This window comes from Cydia strobilella, chromosome Z (assembly GCF_947568885.1).
Source record: "Cydia strobilella chromosome Z, ilCydStro3.1, whole genome shotgun sequence".
Classification (NCBI taxonomy): Eukaryota; Metazoa; Arthropoda; class Insecta; order Lepidoptera; family Tortricidae; genus Cydia; species Cydia strobilella.
Genome location: NC_086068.1, coordinates 38,640,527 through 38,656,340, shown reverse-complemented (window position 1 = coordinate 38,656,340; position 15,814 = coordinate 38,640,527). Strand labels below are relative to the sequence as shown.

Below are 15,814 nucleotides of genomic sequence, written 5' to 3'. Positions count from 1 at the left end.
AAAATGTACCTCTTTCCTGTAGAAATGCCTAAAGTTATAGGCTATAAAGCTTAATTTCCTGATTAAACCTGTGTAAAGGGATACCCTTCTTATATTAAACTTTGTCATAAAATCATTACATATATGCACACAAGCTGTTAACTAATCGCACTTAAACTATCGTGAGACATATTTCAAAATATTTATCAGTACGGTTTTTACTCGCTGTTATTTTTAGTCGCTTTTGGCGACATGTTTCGGATTCTTTGGGAATCCATCCTCACGGCACGAGTGTCTGCGGCGGTTGTACGTCGTGCACTGCCCGCGCCGCCCGCCTCGTCGCTCGTTGCGCACGCGCTGATGGGCGGACACTCGTGCCTGAGGATGGATTCCCAAAGAATCCGAAACATGTCGCCAAAAGCAACCAAAAATAACAGTGAGTAAAAACCGTACTGATAAATATTTTGTTAACTAATGTCCACAGGAGAGGCAACTTTTGGTTTAAAATCTATGTATGATCCACAAGTGTCATTTTAACGATTTAAATACTTAATAGAATGTGGTATTCACAGAGATTACCAGCTAAGCTTGTGTCATAGTGCGTTTGGCTGGCCGTTGCGCCTTCTTTGCCGTATATTTTGAAAACGACTAATCACATAAAAACATTTTTGGTACCTAATTTTCGCAAATTTTATGCTCTACGACTCTTCCCTGCATGTAAATAACATCGGAGCTATAGAAATTTTGATATCCGCGAAAAACCGATTTGTATGACATTTGACCTTGAATAACTTCTGACGCGCACACGATCTATGCGTAGATTTTTAAGAGAACCTTTTTAATACGTCATAACGAAGGTGTATACGAGTTTCCAGCTTATTATCTTACATGTACCTACTCCTTGCTAAATTCAATTTTAGAGACAGTTTTTTCTCGATTTTGGCCACCTATGGTAGCAACGCTAAGCGGATTTCGTAGGGTGTGGATGTTGCTATTGTTGGCCAACCAATCACAAAGCAGACGCGACGCAGCAGCGTGTTTGAGTAGGCTAATTTGCATTGAATCGAGTCTCCTTAAACAAGAAATATTTTATCGAAATATATGAAGTTCTATTTCAAAGTTTTTATAAGTGACTAAACCGTATCGATAAAATTCTTATGCTTGAGTCGGAAGTGCCATAGACTATCCAATGTGGAAAAGAGTAAGGTTGTAGTGTTGCATATGAAGTTAAAATACACAGATTACATACGAGTAGAAAAAGAATAATTAGGATGTAAGTAATTAAAATTATTTTCTTCAACGAAAACAGTATCAAATCATAAACGTACAATATTTAGCATTCGCAATGTAACGAAAACCGGCCAAGTGCGAGTCGGACTCGCGCATCGAGGGTTCCGTACTTTTTAGTATTTGTTGTTATAGCGGCAACAGAAATCCATCATCTATGAAAATTTCAACTGTCTAGCTATCACGGTTCATGAGTTGCAGCCTGCCCGCGCAGCATGGTTCCCCTATCACTAATTCCGTCACTTTCGCACTCACATACTTGTTAGAACGTGACAGGCATGGTGATAAGCGTACCGTGCTACGACCCCTGCCCGCGCAGCATGGTTTCCCCTATCACTAAGTTCGTCACTTTCGCACTCACATACTTGTTAGAACGTGACAGGCATGGTGATAAGCGTACCGTGCTACGACTCCTGGTGACAGACAGACAGACGGACAGCGAAGTCTTAGTAATTGGGTCCCGATTTTACCCTTTGGGTACGGAACTCGTCTGTCCGTCTGTCTGTCACCAGGCTGGATCTCATGAACCGTGATAGCTAGACAGTTGAAATTTTCACAGATGATGTATTTCTGTTGCCGCTATAGCAACAAATACTAAGAAGTACGGTACCCTTGGTCCGCACCGGTTTTTAGTATTATACTATAGTCTGGCAAACACAATCTGTCAGTAAGTAAGAACAAAGAAAATTATAGGTACAGTCGAAGGCAAAAATATCGATCCTAACAAATAGCTCAAAATATGTGAACACGACTTTATTGTCTAAGGTGTAAGAGCGTACACATATTTTTGAGACGTTGGGAATGTATATATATTTATGCCCTTGACTGTACTCATCAATTAAAATGAGACAGTCCTGGGCCAAACTATAAGAAAGCTATAAATGTCGATAGGTTATTGATCTGAGGTCGATAAATACACAGTACATCACTATGCCAAAATATAACCTTTTATAGTTAGCAGAAAATTTCGAAAATATATGCAAAAATCTATACAGACTTGAATGCAAGTAATAATTACATAAAAAACATATCGATTTCAATGTTTAGGGTCAGTTCCTATAAATTAATTTGTTCGAAATTGAACAAAACTCACAGATTAAAGGTTACCGGTTCGTGCGTATTTTCTTTTCTTCCTGTATGCGATTTACGGCCCTCGAACACACAAGACGTTATCACATAGGGAACTTCAAACCATTACAAATAAAAACTCAGCACGTTTTCCAACAATCTTTCAGGAATAGCAACAATATAATTAAAATAAAGCAAGATGACCGCTGAAATTCCGCGAAATATTTCAACTAAAATATTACGACTATGTCACCTACCTGTCAAATAACGAACATATATTTTTATTTGGTTGGATTAAAAAACCACCAAAAACCACCATTTGACATTTTCCTCAGTTCATCTTATGACAATACTGAAAAAAATGAAAGAACTTGCGGATTGTTGTCTCACTCACTCATAGACAAAATGTAATAGCGTGTTGTGAATACGATACTTTTTACCAAGCTCTTATTTTTGCCCGGCTTCTATGCTAGTTATTATTCTGAGGAAATAATTATAAAATACGGTGACATTTCAAATATTCGTCCGCCATATTGTCATTTCTTGACAGGTTAGGCATCTAAGGCACAGACCTTCGGCATTCAGCCGCGATTGAAAATTTTGTGTAATCAGTTATTTGTGCAACAAGAGAGCAAAGTTGGTTTTTCTTGCGAGTGTTTATTTTGAGTCCGGAGAAAGCGAATGATTCTAAGGTACAATCTTGAGCGTAGCGAGGGACTTAAAAACACGAGATGTAAAATAACTTTGCTCTCGTGTTGCACACATAATTTTTCACCTCAGTAGTGAGAACATATTAAAGGTTAAAATGTATTTCGAATTACACAGAATAAACAGAAAAAAAAGTATTATAATATGTACAATACGATAAGATACGATACGAGACGAGACGGGACCGGACCGGACCGGACCGGACCGGACCGTACCGTACCGTACCGTACCGTACCGTACCGTACCGTAGTATGAAGTTCATGGCCTTCACTAAATTAAAAAGCTATATTATTTCACTCCCTGGAGTGAGGAAAGTCGCACTTTCCTCACTCCAGGGAGTGACGAAAGTAGGCTTGTTCGAGCTGCTGAGGTGAAAAATATTTTAAACGGCTATTAAATTAATCCAATTAAATATTATAAACAAAAATACTAAATTATAATTGTCAGTATTTTAGAAGTAAAACTCCCTTACACACCCTTATACTTTAAACAAAGTATTTTACTTATAACGTACTTGGTTCGTACTTCGTATGAATTAGTGACATATCTAATTAAAAAAAGAAAGCTATAACTCCCGCGGGAACAATAATAATATAATAATAAATCATTTATTTCAGACCGAGCTGATCCATAGTTTGTTAGTTACAGAGTATCTTAATAACTATGTTAGTGGCATAATACAAAAACATCAATAATTAAAATGGAACAATACAAATATATAAAAAAAAATATTTAAAACTAAATATATTACCTACACGATATAGGAAAAAACTATTTGGCAGGGACAAGCAAGGCAGACAACCTGCTCTACTTGGCCCTGCCAATCGCCACTTCCACCCAGTAGCGAGTGAGAGGAGAGTTGAGACGCTCAGCCAACGCCCTCAGAAGGCCGTTGCTGCTGCCCCGCATACGACTTAGCAGCGATCCAACTCTTTTTCACCTAACGGCGAAAAAGTCATCTGTACGCGCCCTATAATATAGGCCTTTTCCCTTCAGTACACCTGCATGAAATAAGATCTTTTCGAGCAAGTGTGATGAAAAACAAATTTGCCGCTCTCCGGCTTCGTTGAATAGAAAAAAAGATAGCCTCAGGTTAAATAAAATTATCATAACAAAGAAACATGTGACATGTGATATTTCTTACGTTGATGTACTAATTATACAGTTTTATTAATGGTCCGTTTTTTATTTATGAGTCAGATTTTGATAAAAATATTTATGTTTGAAGAGCTCCTAATCCTGGTCGGAATAAATATGAAACCCCAATTTGGGACAATAGTCTAGTCTACAAAACGTTCAAGGTGGTGAAAAATATAGTGTTAGCTGTTCGCATAAAAAAACCGCAAATCGATGTACAGGTTAGCCGTTTGGTACACGTATACTAGAGGTCAAAACAATATTTTTGACCCGCAGTTCCTACAAACACAGTGCTGAAACTTTTTTTTTATAAAAAAAACTTTTTTTTAAACCTATCGTATTCTTCTCTTATCTATCATACGAAAGGGCTTTTTAAAGCGATTCTGAAAATATACCACATCATTACATTTTAGCCATTTTTCTTAAATTGAAACAAAAAGAATTTTCAAAACATACCAAGTTTGGGCTCCTCCAGATACGATATGGCTGATTTTTTTTGTACAATTTTGTGGTATCACAAATGATACATGATATCCTCATATCTAACCCCAAAAAAGCAATTTTAAAAATAATTTTATTTAGATTTTTTTTTTTCAATACAAAGTGACACAGTTAGGTTTAAAGATCTTTATTTTCTCATAAGAATACATAATATTCACTTACACGAGAATTTTTTTTTTTCATGCAAAATACATTTAATCGGTAAGCGCACACTTAACTTATAACAAATAACTTAATACTGTAGGTATTAACATATATGACTTAAACTAAAAGTATGCAAATTAAACTAAATTAAACAAAAATCATTTTTTTTTGTTTTTTTTTGTCGGGTATATCAATAACTTATAAACAGAACAATTAGCAATGGAATGCGAACGTAGTTGCTACGGCCCGGACCGGCCGTTCTATTTCAATTCAATACCTATTTTACGAGACTTATGGAACTGTACTGCAGATACGGTACATATTAATCATACAATGATACGTAATATCCATATATCCAACGGGAAATACCTCTTTAACCCTTTTACTTGACCCCAAACTTGGTATGTTTTGAAAATTCTATTTTTTTTATTTACAAAAAAATGGCTAAAATGTAATGATGTGGTATACTTTTACAATCGCCTCATAAAGCCCTTTCGTATGATACCACACACCATAGGTTTTTGAAAAAAAAAAAAGTTTTTTTCCATACAAAAAAAAGGGATTTTTTTAGTAGTCATACTTGTTATGAACAAAATGCTGCACTTCATGATAAAAGTAAGCCGCTTTGCACAGTGATAGTAGGGACCAAACTGAGCGATTTGACCCGCAGCAGCGGCAGTTTCACCCCTTAGGAACAGAGATGGCGCCACTTCTTTAAAAAATATTTCAAAAAATTCTACAAGCTAAACCAATAAACCGATTTAAATATTTAATATCCCAAATGAAAGCTTATTATATACATTACATTTAAAAAAATACATGAAAAATATATACTGAATACTTTTGACAAAAAACGGCATCCTAAGTTTTTTTTTTCTCGATTAATAGTTTTTACTTGATTTCACTAAAAAAATGTATGGAACATGAATAGTTTAATGCATATATATATATTACTGAATAAATAACAAGTATTATAAAAAAAACCCAACACCGATATCTCTCATACATCACGAAATATGAAAGTTTGAATGTGAGTGTAAATTTCTTCAAAATATATTTCAAAAAATTCTACAAGCTAAACTACTTGACCGATTTCAATGTTTAATATCTAAAATAAAAGCTCATTATATACATAACTTATAAAAAAATACTTAAAAAACATATACTGAATACTTTTGGCAAAAAACGGCATCTTAAGTTTTTTTTTCTTACTCGATTGATAGTTTTTACTTGATTTCTAAAAAAAAAAATATGGAACATAAATAGTGTAATACATGTATATGTTACTGAATAAATAACAAGTATTATAAAAAAAACCCGACACCGATACCTTTTATTCTTCACGAAATATTTAAGTTCAATTATGCACGCTCTTACAAATAAATTTATTTAAAAGAAATCTTCAACCGCAGTAAGTGCACTGATTTTAATATGAAATGTGTCATATGAAAAGAAATCACCCAATTTAGTTTAATAAATAAAAAATAAATAAATAAAACCTGAATAAAGTTTTTTCCTGGTGCTGAATTACAAAAAAAAATATAACAAAATATAAATTAGTTTTCTTTAAAGTGACTACATTCGTAAACAAAAAACTTAAATGTCCTCTTCGGGTTCACCGGTAGATGTAGAACTGAAAAAGAAAAGTCGTTTTGAAGGACTCGTACAATTCCAATACTACAAAATCACCGATCATACATGAACTGGTTGCTGTAGATTACTGTTGAATTATTTTTGTGCCTAGCTGATTACCATTAAACCTATAATTTTGTGCCAAACCTATAATCAGTGGTCAGCAACTTAGCATGCAAAATAACCCTGGATTGAAAATTACATTAACTTAATTTTGATTTGTACAGCCACCTTTGCATGATTTACACTGGGCTGTGCATGGTAAGCTGACGCGACGACAGTCGACACCCACAACGCATAGTTTTGCAGCCAGATTTACAGCCACAATGGTCCAAGAGGCTTAATTGCGACCAAATCGCTGTAACTGCCGACAATTCTGCAGTGCACCTCTCTTTTTCCTTAGTCCATCCCTAAGAAGATGTACATAGTATGGAAACTTCTGGTTCCAGAGGAGCGTTTCCCCATATATGGCCCGCTTGGTAAGCTGCTCGAAGTGCATGTTTATAGAGAGCAGCTGATGTAGGTGGCAGGCTTGTCACAAGCTTGTTTTTTGAAATTGTAACTATAGCAAAACAATAACACAAATCTAGGGTTACTTTATACTAAAATTAAAATATGTAGGTACTACATAACAACTGACAAAATCGAAAACTTAAAAGTTGACGTACTCCTATTTTCCCGTCTTTTTATAGTGGCCAGAGAAAGGCAGCTTGATCTGAACGAATTCTTCCAGTACGAAAACCAAATTTGTCCACCTTCGTTGTCAGTCAATGGAGGGCTTCGTTCAGGGAACAAATCTCTCGGTCAATTTCAAAGCAGATGATTTGGCAGAGAAATTGGAACCTGCCTACCCTGCCACCTACATCATGCACTTCGAGCAGCTTACCAAGCGGGCCATATATGGGGAAACGCTCTGAAACCAGAAGTTTCCATACCATGTCCATCTTCTTGGGGATGGACTAAAGTGTTGGACTCCAGAATGGTCGGCAGTTACAGCGATTTGGTCGCAATTAAGCCTCTTGGACCATTGTGGCTGCAAATCTGGCTGCGAAACTATGCGTTGTGGGTGTCCCCGCGTCAGCTTACCGTGCACAGCCCAGTATAAATCATGCAAAGGTGGCTGTACAAATCAAAAGTAAGTTAATGTAGTTCTCAATCCAGGGTTATTTTGCATGCTGACCACTGATTATAGGTCTGGCACAAAATTATAGGTTTAATGGTAATCAGCTAGGCACAAATATAATTCAACAGTAATCTACAGCAACCAGTTCATGTATGATCGGTGATTTTGTAGTATTGAAATGGTACGAGTGCTTCAAAACGAATTTTCTTTTTCAGTTCTACATCTACCGAAGAGGACATTTAAGTTTTTTGTTTACAAATGTAGTCACTTTAAATAAAAATAATCTCTATTTTGTTATATTTTTTTGTAATTCAGCACCAGGAAAAAACTTTATTCAGTTTTTATTTATTTATTTTTTATTAATTAAAATAAATTGGGTGATTTCTTTTCATATGACACATTTCATATTAAAATCAGTGCACTTACTGCGGTTGAAGATTTCTTTTAAATAAATTTATTTGTAAGAGCGTGCATAATTGAACTTAAATATTTCGTGAAGAATAAAAGGTATCGGTGTCGGGTTTTTTTTATAATACTTGTTATTTATTCAGTAATATATACATGTATTACACTATTCATGTTCCATAATTTTTTTTTAAGAAATCAAGTAAAAACTATCAATCGAGTAAGAAAAAAAAACTTAAGATGCCGTTTTTTGCCAAAAGTATTCAGTATATGTTCTTTTAATATATTTTTATAAGTAATGTATATAATGAGCTTTTGTTTTAGATATTAAACATTGAAATCGGTCCAATAGTTTAGCTTGTAGAATTTTTTGAAATATATTTTGAAGAAATTTACACTCACATTCAAACTTTCATATTTCGTGAAGTATGAGAGGTATCGGTGTCGAGTTTTTTGTATAATACTTATTGTTTATTCAGTAACATGCACATGTATTAAACTATTCATGTTCCATACATTTTTTTTGAGAAATCAAGTAAAAACTATCAATCAAGTAAAAAAAAACAACTTAAGATGCCGTTTTTTGTCAAAAGTATTCAGTATATATATTTTGTGTATTTTTTTAAAAGTACCGTATATAATAAGCTTTCATTTGAGATATTAAACGTTTAAATCGGTATATTGGTTTAGCTTGTAGAATTTTTTGAAATATTTTTTTAAGAAGTGGCGCCATCTCTGTTCCTAAGGGGTGAAACTTACGCTGCTGCGGGCCAAATCACTCAGTTTGGTCCCTTCTGTCACTGTGCAAAGCGGCTTGCTTTTACCATGAAGTGCAGCATTCGGGCAAAAAATGGCCATATCAAGTATGACTATAGGAACTGCGGGTTAAAAAATTTGTTTTGACCTCTTAGTATGCGTGTACCAAACGGCTAACCTGTAAATCGATTTGCGGTTTTTCTTTGAAATTGGGTTTGTACGGCTGCCACTAATAGAGATACTAACTCCTAAAAATACGTATGATACCTCATTAGATTCGGAATGATGTCTAGAAAAATGTATTCGAAGCGTTTATTCCCACATAAAAAAAGTTCAAAAGCTATTAACAAAAAACGGCCAAGTGCGAGTCGGACTCGCGCACGAAGGGTTCCGTACCATTACGCAAAAAAACGGCAAAAAAATCACGTTTGTTGTTTGGGAGCCCCACTTAAATATTTATTTTATTCTGTTTTTAGTATTTGTTGTTATAGCGGCAACAGAAATACATCATCTTTAAAAATTGCAACTGTTTAGCTATCACGGTTCATGAGATACAGCCTGGTGACAGACTGTCAGATAGATTGACAGACAGACAGACAGATATTATTTTAAAGGTATTAAATATTCTTTTAAAAATTAGAAAAAAACATGGTGTATTTAAAACATATCATATTACGGTTATAAGTTGATATTATGTAATGTTATTTTTTCAACAAGTTAGGCAATCATTAAGTAACCACATTTTTCTCTTGTTTGTTGTAAATGTAAAAAAAAAAACGAAAATAATTGGCGTAAAAAGTATTTCGCCTCGTGGAGCCCTTTTCACATACATACTTAATAAGATCACGTCATAAACGTCTAATAAATTTTAGAATAATAGTGAAAATTGTAAAATATATAACAATATTTTAACCAAAGTATTACTAATTTTTTTTACAATCAAATGTATGAATACGTACTTAGAACTGATACTTTTCTAAATAAAGAATAAATTGACTAAATTGTGTAATTTATTTTTAGTGCAAATCACCACAATTTGCTTCTAAAGAGCAAATCAGTGACCAAAAATTATATATAATTATGTTTCGTCCATATATTCAGATTTGTGTATGAAAATGTGAAACTATTATTTCTAAAATAAATTATTCGTCCCTAATTTACACAAAATTTATACCAAATTTGATCTCATATCAAGAGATAGGTAGAAATAGAGGCAAACTGGACCGCAGAAGCCGACTTTTCCCCTCCCTTTTTGGGGGGTAGCCAGGACTTAATCTCGTAGCTAGTGCGTCAGCTCAGCTTTGTATGAACCAAGGAATAATAAATACTGTTAAACGATATCCCCTGAAGCCAAAGTGCATACTCACTTTACTTACTTCGCCTACTAAGAGGCAAATCGCGACTTTGTTATGGTTTATCGATCTTATCACATCACTAGATTATCGACATTAGATGTCGACTATTGCCCATCTCTTTTCTGTCTGTGTACGTATTTCGAAACTTGACCCCGCCCCTAAAATTAGTGCGAAAAGGACAACTGCAGCTTAGGCGAAAAATCCTGCGTAAAAATCTCAAAAATCGAGGTTTTGTACTCGACTGTTTCCTCCTCCAAAACTTAACCAATCGTAACCAAATTTGGAAATCTAAATGATTATGAAATTGTCTGTGTCGGACTGTTTTGATTTTTTGGCTAATTGATATCAGTTTTGAATACCACGCCTCTCATTGCGGCATAGTCAGTGAGGCCATTTTTGGCTATGTTTGAAGGGCTCTAGCGCCTTAAAAAACAAAAATATCAAAAAAAGCAAAACACACCGACACAGATATTGACAATATTAATCTGTGTTGAAAAAATCATTGCTCTAGCTTCAAAAACCACGGAGGAATCAGTCGAGTACGTTTGTATGGAGAAATGACTACTCCTATTGGCTCTTAAGACGATTCTCGCTGATTTGGCCTTGAGCGTCTCAACGTCTCTGTACCCTCACCCCGCTCACTGCGATCGTACGTGAATTTCGTCTCGGTGCGGCGGAATGAGGTTTAAAGAATAAGCTACAGCCCAGAGGCGCGCGGCATTTGGCGCTATACCTCGTATTTGTGTATCTTTTGCAGATATTTTGTCGTTTGAGTATGAGTAGATCATGCGTTTAGTGGAGTGTCGTAAATTATATTAAAAATATATTCCCTTATGCATTACACTTTACAAGCGTCAATTAGTTAATTTGTGTCATATCTGTTTCTTACAAATAAATACCTAAGTCAAATCGACAGATTAAGATTTATAGCTAAAGCTTGGTATGTACTAAATTGAGGCGTACAGTGCGTTTATTTTATACAGTTTTTTTATCCGTAATAAACAGAGGCGTATTTAAAAATTTGGCGCCCCGGGCCATTGGGTCCCTGCCGCCCCCCATGACCCATGAAGTAAACACAAAAGCATACTTTTCTCTTAGTGCTTTTCTGCAGAGCTTGGAATCGAACCTATAGCCAATTGTGAGCGAAGCCGACGGCCGAGCTCTGCATAAGGGTGGAGGCCTGGAGCGTCCGATTGCGGTGTGCTGCCCTGTGAGGCTGAAGGCCGAACTGCAGAAAAACAGAGCTTAAAGCACTGGTCATGTCTAAGGGAGGCTGAAGGCTACGAATATGATTAAAGTTTTCTGCGGGCCCAAGAGACTTAAAGGGCGAGCTTCAGTGGAGCTGAGCTGGGACAAAAACCTATGTCCAAGTAGACGAGCTCTGCATATTGCTAAAGTCCCGGATCGACTAATTGTGGCGCTCTCCCGTGCAAAGCCAAAGGTCGATGTGGGAAAAAATCAATGTTGGGATTGGAACAATGACCAAGTTAAAGTGACACGTGACACCAAAGGCCGAGCTACGTAAGGCCGAAGACCGAGCTGGAGGAGGGGGGGAGAGTTTGGAATTGGCTTGCAGCTTGGAACTGTTACAACATCTAAAACAAAAAAGAAGTGATTATGACATTATATGAAAAATATTTTCTCTTGGGGGTAGGTTGAGAAAATATTTCTGTCGCAGAGTAACGCGCATCTACTGAAGACTGCGCGCATTTTTCTGCTTGTTGACATCGTTGGAGCCTCGAGATCAACACCGATGGTTATATGATCATAGCAAAGAAGATATAATATTATAGAGCGGTACTGTCATAGTAAATTTTGTAACCACAGTAAATTCACTGCCATCTATCGACACACTTTAAAACTAAAAATGAAGATTTATAAAAACGATAAAATTTATTTAAATATGTAACAATACAAATTCTCACAGCGCGAGGGCTCGAATACTTTCTCGCTCGCACAGTACTGCGTCTCACCGGCCAGCCACCGAGGAGCACCGAGCGCGCACAACGATCGCCGACCGGACCGAATAAAAGCCGTTTCCGCGCCGCATCAGACACACTTAGCTTGCGGCAGCCTTAGCGATAGGTACACCTCTGTCCTTTGGCGAGTCACAATGAGTCGGGAGTTCGATAGCCCACTTGCAGTCTTCTCCCAGACTTACCTAGGTCCCTTGGCGATAGGTTCATAGACTGTCCATTGGTTATTTTTACATTGTGAGTTGTCACGCTCAACAATGAGAACTACCCGCTCTTTTAAAGAAGAAGTTACACCTACCCTACATTATTTTCTACATACAAAATGGTTGTAAACGAGATAAATAAGGAGGTTAACGACGAATCATGTACAAAGAAGGTAGTAACAACACAACTTGAAGACAAAGTAGCAACAGAAGAATCCACAGTAACACCAATGCAGTTAATGTATGCTATCAGACCAGCTTCACTCCAGGGGGAGGGTTCTGACGAACACGCTCTCAGGCGGTACCTGCGGTAGGATAGTGACAACTAGTCGACTTGGCGAAACTGAAGGAGACAGCGTTCTACACAAGTCCTGTTACTCTCTTTTCAGACACACGTGTGCCAGAGGGAGAGACTATAACAATACAGATCCTGGTACTCTCACCGGACGTCATCGAGCACCAGAGGGGGAAAATGTAACAATACAAATCCTGGTACTCTCACGGGACGTCATCGAGTACCAGAGGGGGAGAATGTAACAATACAAATTCTCACAGCGCGCGGGCTCGAATACTTTCTCGCTCGCACAGTACTGCGTCTCACCGGCCAGCCACCGAGGAGCACCGAGCGCGCACGACGATCGCCGCCCGGACCGAATAAAAGCCGGGTCCGCGCCGCATCAGACACATTCAGCTAGCGACTGCCTTAGCGATAGGTACACCCTCTGTCCTTTGGCTAGTCTCAGTGGAACGGGAGTTCGATAGCCACTTGCAGTCTTCTCCCTGACCTCCCTAGGATTTAGCTAGTGCCTTGGCGATAGGTTCCCGACTGTCCCTTGGCTCTTTGCAACGGAAGTAGGCGTGCTCAACCTTGCCGACTACTTCACGTTTTAATTTAGTTAGGAAGTAAACCGGTTTTTGTATGAACCCGTAATTGTATGCATCTACTATGTACTTATAAGTCAATAAAAAGTATTGTTGACATTGGCGTTTGAGTGATCAACCCCAAACCCCTACAAATATGGATAAATGATTTTTTTATTTGGATTAATTTTTTTATGATTTTGACCCATGTTCTTTTACTGATATGTGTTAAAATTGTTAAATAACAAACGAAACCGTCAGCGCCCTCTATACGAGAGTAGGCCAAAGGTAGTAGCGACATCTGATCGAGAATCAAATTTTCGTGATTTTCGAGGCACGTTTTATCCAGGGACCGGCCCGCTATCCCTTATCGGGGTTTTATAAGGGTATTGCATAAGGCTTAACTCACCATACCCTTTGCCAGACGAAACCCTTTGTTTTGCTTTTAAAAACCCTTATATAAAGCTACCACATTTGAGTAATCGGTAGCCCAAATACCCTTACAAAACCCTTATCATCCGCTCACCAACACCTTGCATATTGCTCATAAGGGTCAGCCTTATAAAGGGCTTCCCTTTTAGCATATAAGCGTGCTAATTTAAGTCGTCTACCTTGTTCATAAAGCACACATTACTCCGAGCGATCGTCGACAGCGACGGCGGCGTTCTTTGACTAGGCACGTATTTTCTTTCCTTTTCATACACTACCGTAGATATATACTAATCCTGTCTCTTTCACGCAAAGGGAAACCTTTATAAAAAGCGCTTAAAGATAAGGGTAACCCTTATTAAGAGCTAGCCTTATTTTTGGTTAGCTTTTCGGTAAGGGTTAGTCTAAGGTAAGGGTATGAATGGGCTTGAAGTTCAAAAGGGAAAGTCTTTCAATGTGTTAGCAGTGTCTAAGTGTCGCCCATTGAAAGGGTTTTATCGCGGAAAGGGTTGTCCGGTTTTATCCTTAGACTGTATCCATCTATTACGGAGTTATATCTATCTTTGATCATAGTTAGACACTCGCAGTCAATCCCTATGTCGGCTTATTTTAATAACTTCTCAACACCAAATAATAAAACGAACAACTTACCTTCATCTTCCGATGAAAACGAATCATAAATTATCCTGTATCGTCTTTTATGTACGTCGCTGTTTACAAAATATGTGGCCCCCGTATAAGTGAGTCTCACACAGTGACAAGTAATATGACCTACGTTCAATCCATTCGTGAATATCTTCTGAATATACATACCTACCTATACAGGTGTCGGAAATCAAATTGCTGTATAATAATGCATACGACATTTCTCTAGAGAGCCTGCACTAATGCCCAAATCTAGAAACATATAAAATAAAGTATCATTCACAGCCATTTCACATTGTAATGGTCCTCGAGCCAGGTCCAAACTTCGTCAATAATTTTGTCTTGAGCAATTTACTCGTTACTCTTACAATAACGGGGCCGCATCTACCGTTCACTATCGCCTCATGTTACAGTGTTTGGATTGTTGTACAAATAGCAACACTTAACTGTCCATCGGTGGACCTTATGTCTTTTGTAATAAGGTTTACGAACTGTCAGTTAACAGTGTGGGCGATGGTACATAATTTTGTGATTGATCTTTAGAGAGGGACCATGACCAACTTGGTCATGACATGAAAATGTGTTGCTGCCTCGTTGTTCTCAATTTATCAGTCTGTGTATATTTAAATTGTCCCTGATTCTATAAAATATTTTTTTTTGGTACATTTCAGGTATGACACTGAACGATTCCATGAACCAGCACATAGAGCTGGTGTTACAAATGGAACAACATCCTCAATTTGACAACAACAGTTTTGCAAGCACTCAACAGGTATTGATATATTATTCGTATTTAAGAAACGAAATAATCTTTTCACTAAAACTGCCCAATGACAAAAGCAAGTCAAAACCGGTAACACTAGAAAATAGGGACTATGACACATGTTGAATTTTATAACAAAATCTAGTAAAATAGATAGCAAATGAGCAATTTATCACAATAATGTGGATATTAAAATAATATATGGAAATAAATAAAAAACAGGATTTTAGTTGTGTGTCATGGAGTTTTTGTTTATAAGTATGAAGTATGTGGGTAAAGTATTAATAAACTGATAGTTCCGTTTAATTCCAAACATGTCACATTTGTTAATAACATTATTAAGACAGTATGACAGTTATAATATATCAATAATATAAGATATCGATGAACTATCTCTGAAAGAAGTCATTAGCGTTGCCTCGTTCGTGCTAGAAAAATCTGTCTGCTCATAAAAGACATAAGACATACACCTCGCCCGCTTAGCAACTATTGCTGCTGACTGTACATTATGACACACTTAGCACACTTGCAATAAATAGTACATTACTACAGTACAGAGGCCGTGAAGTAAGGGGAAAATTATCAATCAGTCGATCAATAATAATTTATTTCGAACAAAAGTCCATAATGTGTTAGTAACATACATACTAATACTTAAATGTAGGGTTAGTACAAACATAACAATTTTTTTTCTTTCTTTTCGCCAAACTTGCGTTTAACGGCGAAATGATGCACTCATTTTCAATATTAGTACTAGTCATACTTGTTATGGCCTTTTTTTGCCCGGATGCTGCACTTCATGATAAAAGCAAGCCGCTTTGCACAGTGCTAGTAGGGGCCAA

At 36.8% G+C, this 15,814-nt stretch overlaps 1 protein-coding gene across 5 annotated transcripts in view; it reads left to right on the top strand.

Annotated features, from left to right (window-relative positions):
• The window catches only part of LOC134754820 (maternal protein pumilio), a 528,457-nt gene that overhangs the window by 139,628 nt on the left and 373,015 nt on the right, over positions 1–15,814 (top strand). For all 5 annotated transcript variants that reach the window (XM_063691211.1, XM_063691209.1, XM_063691208.1 and 2 more), the window contains one exon: positions 14,881–14,981. In XM_063691211.1, the coding sequence (XP_063547281.1) occupies positions 14,881–14,981 (101 nt within the window). The remainder of the gene's footprint in view (positions 1–14,880; positions 14,982–15,814) is intronic.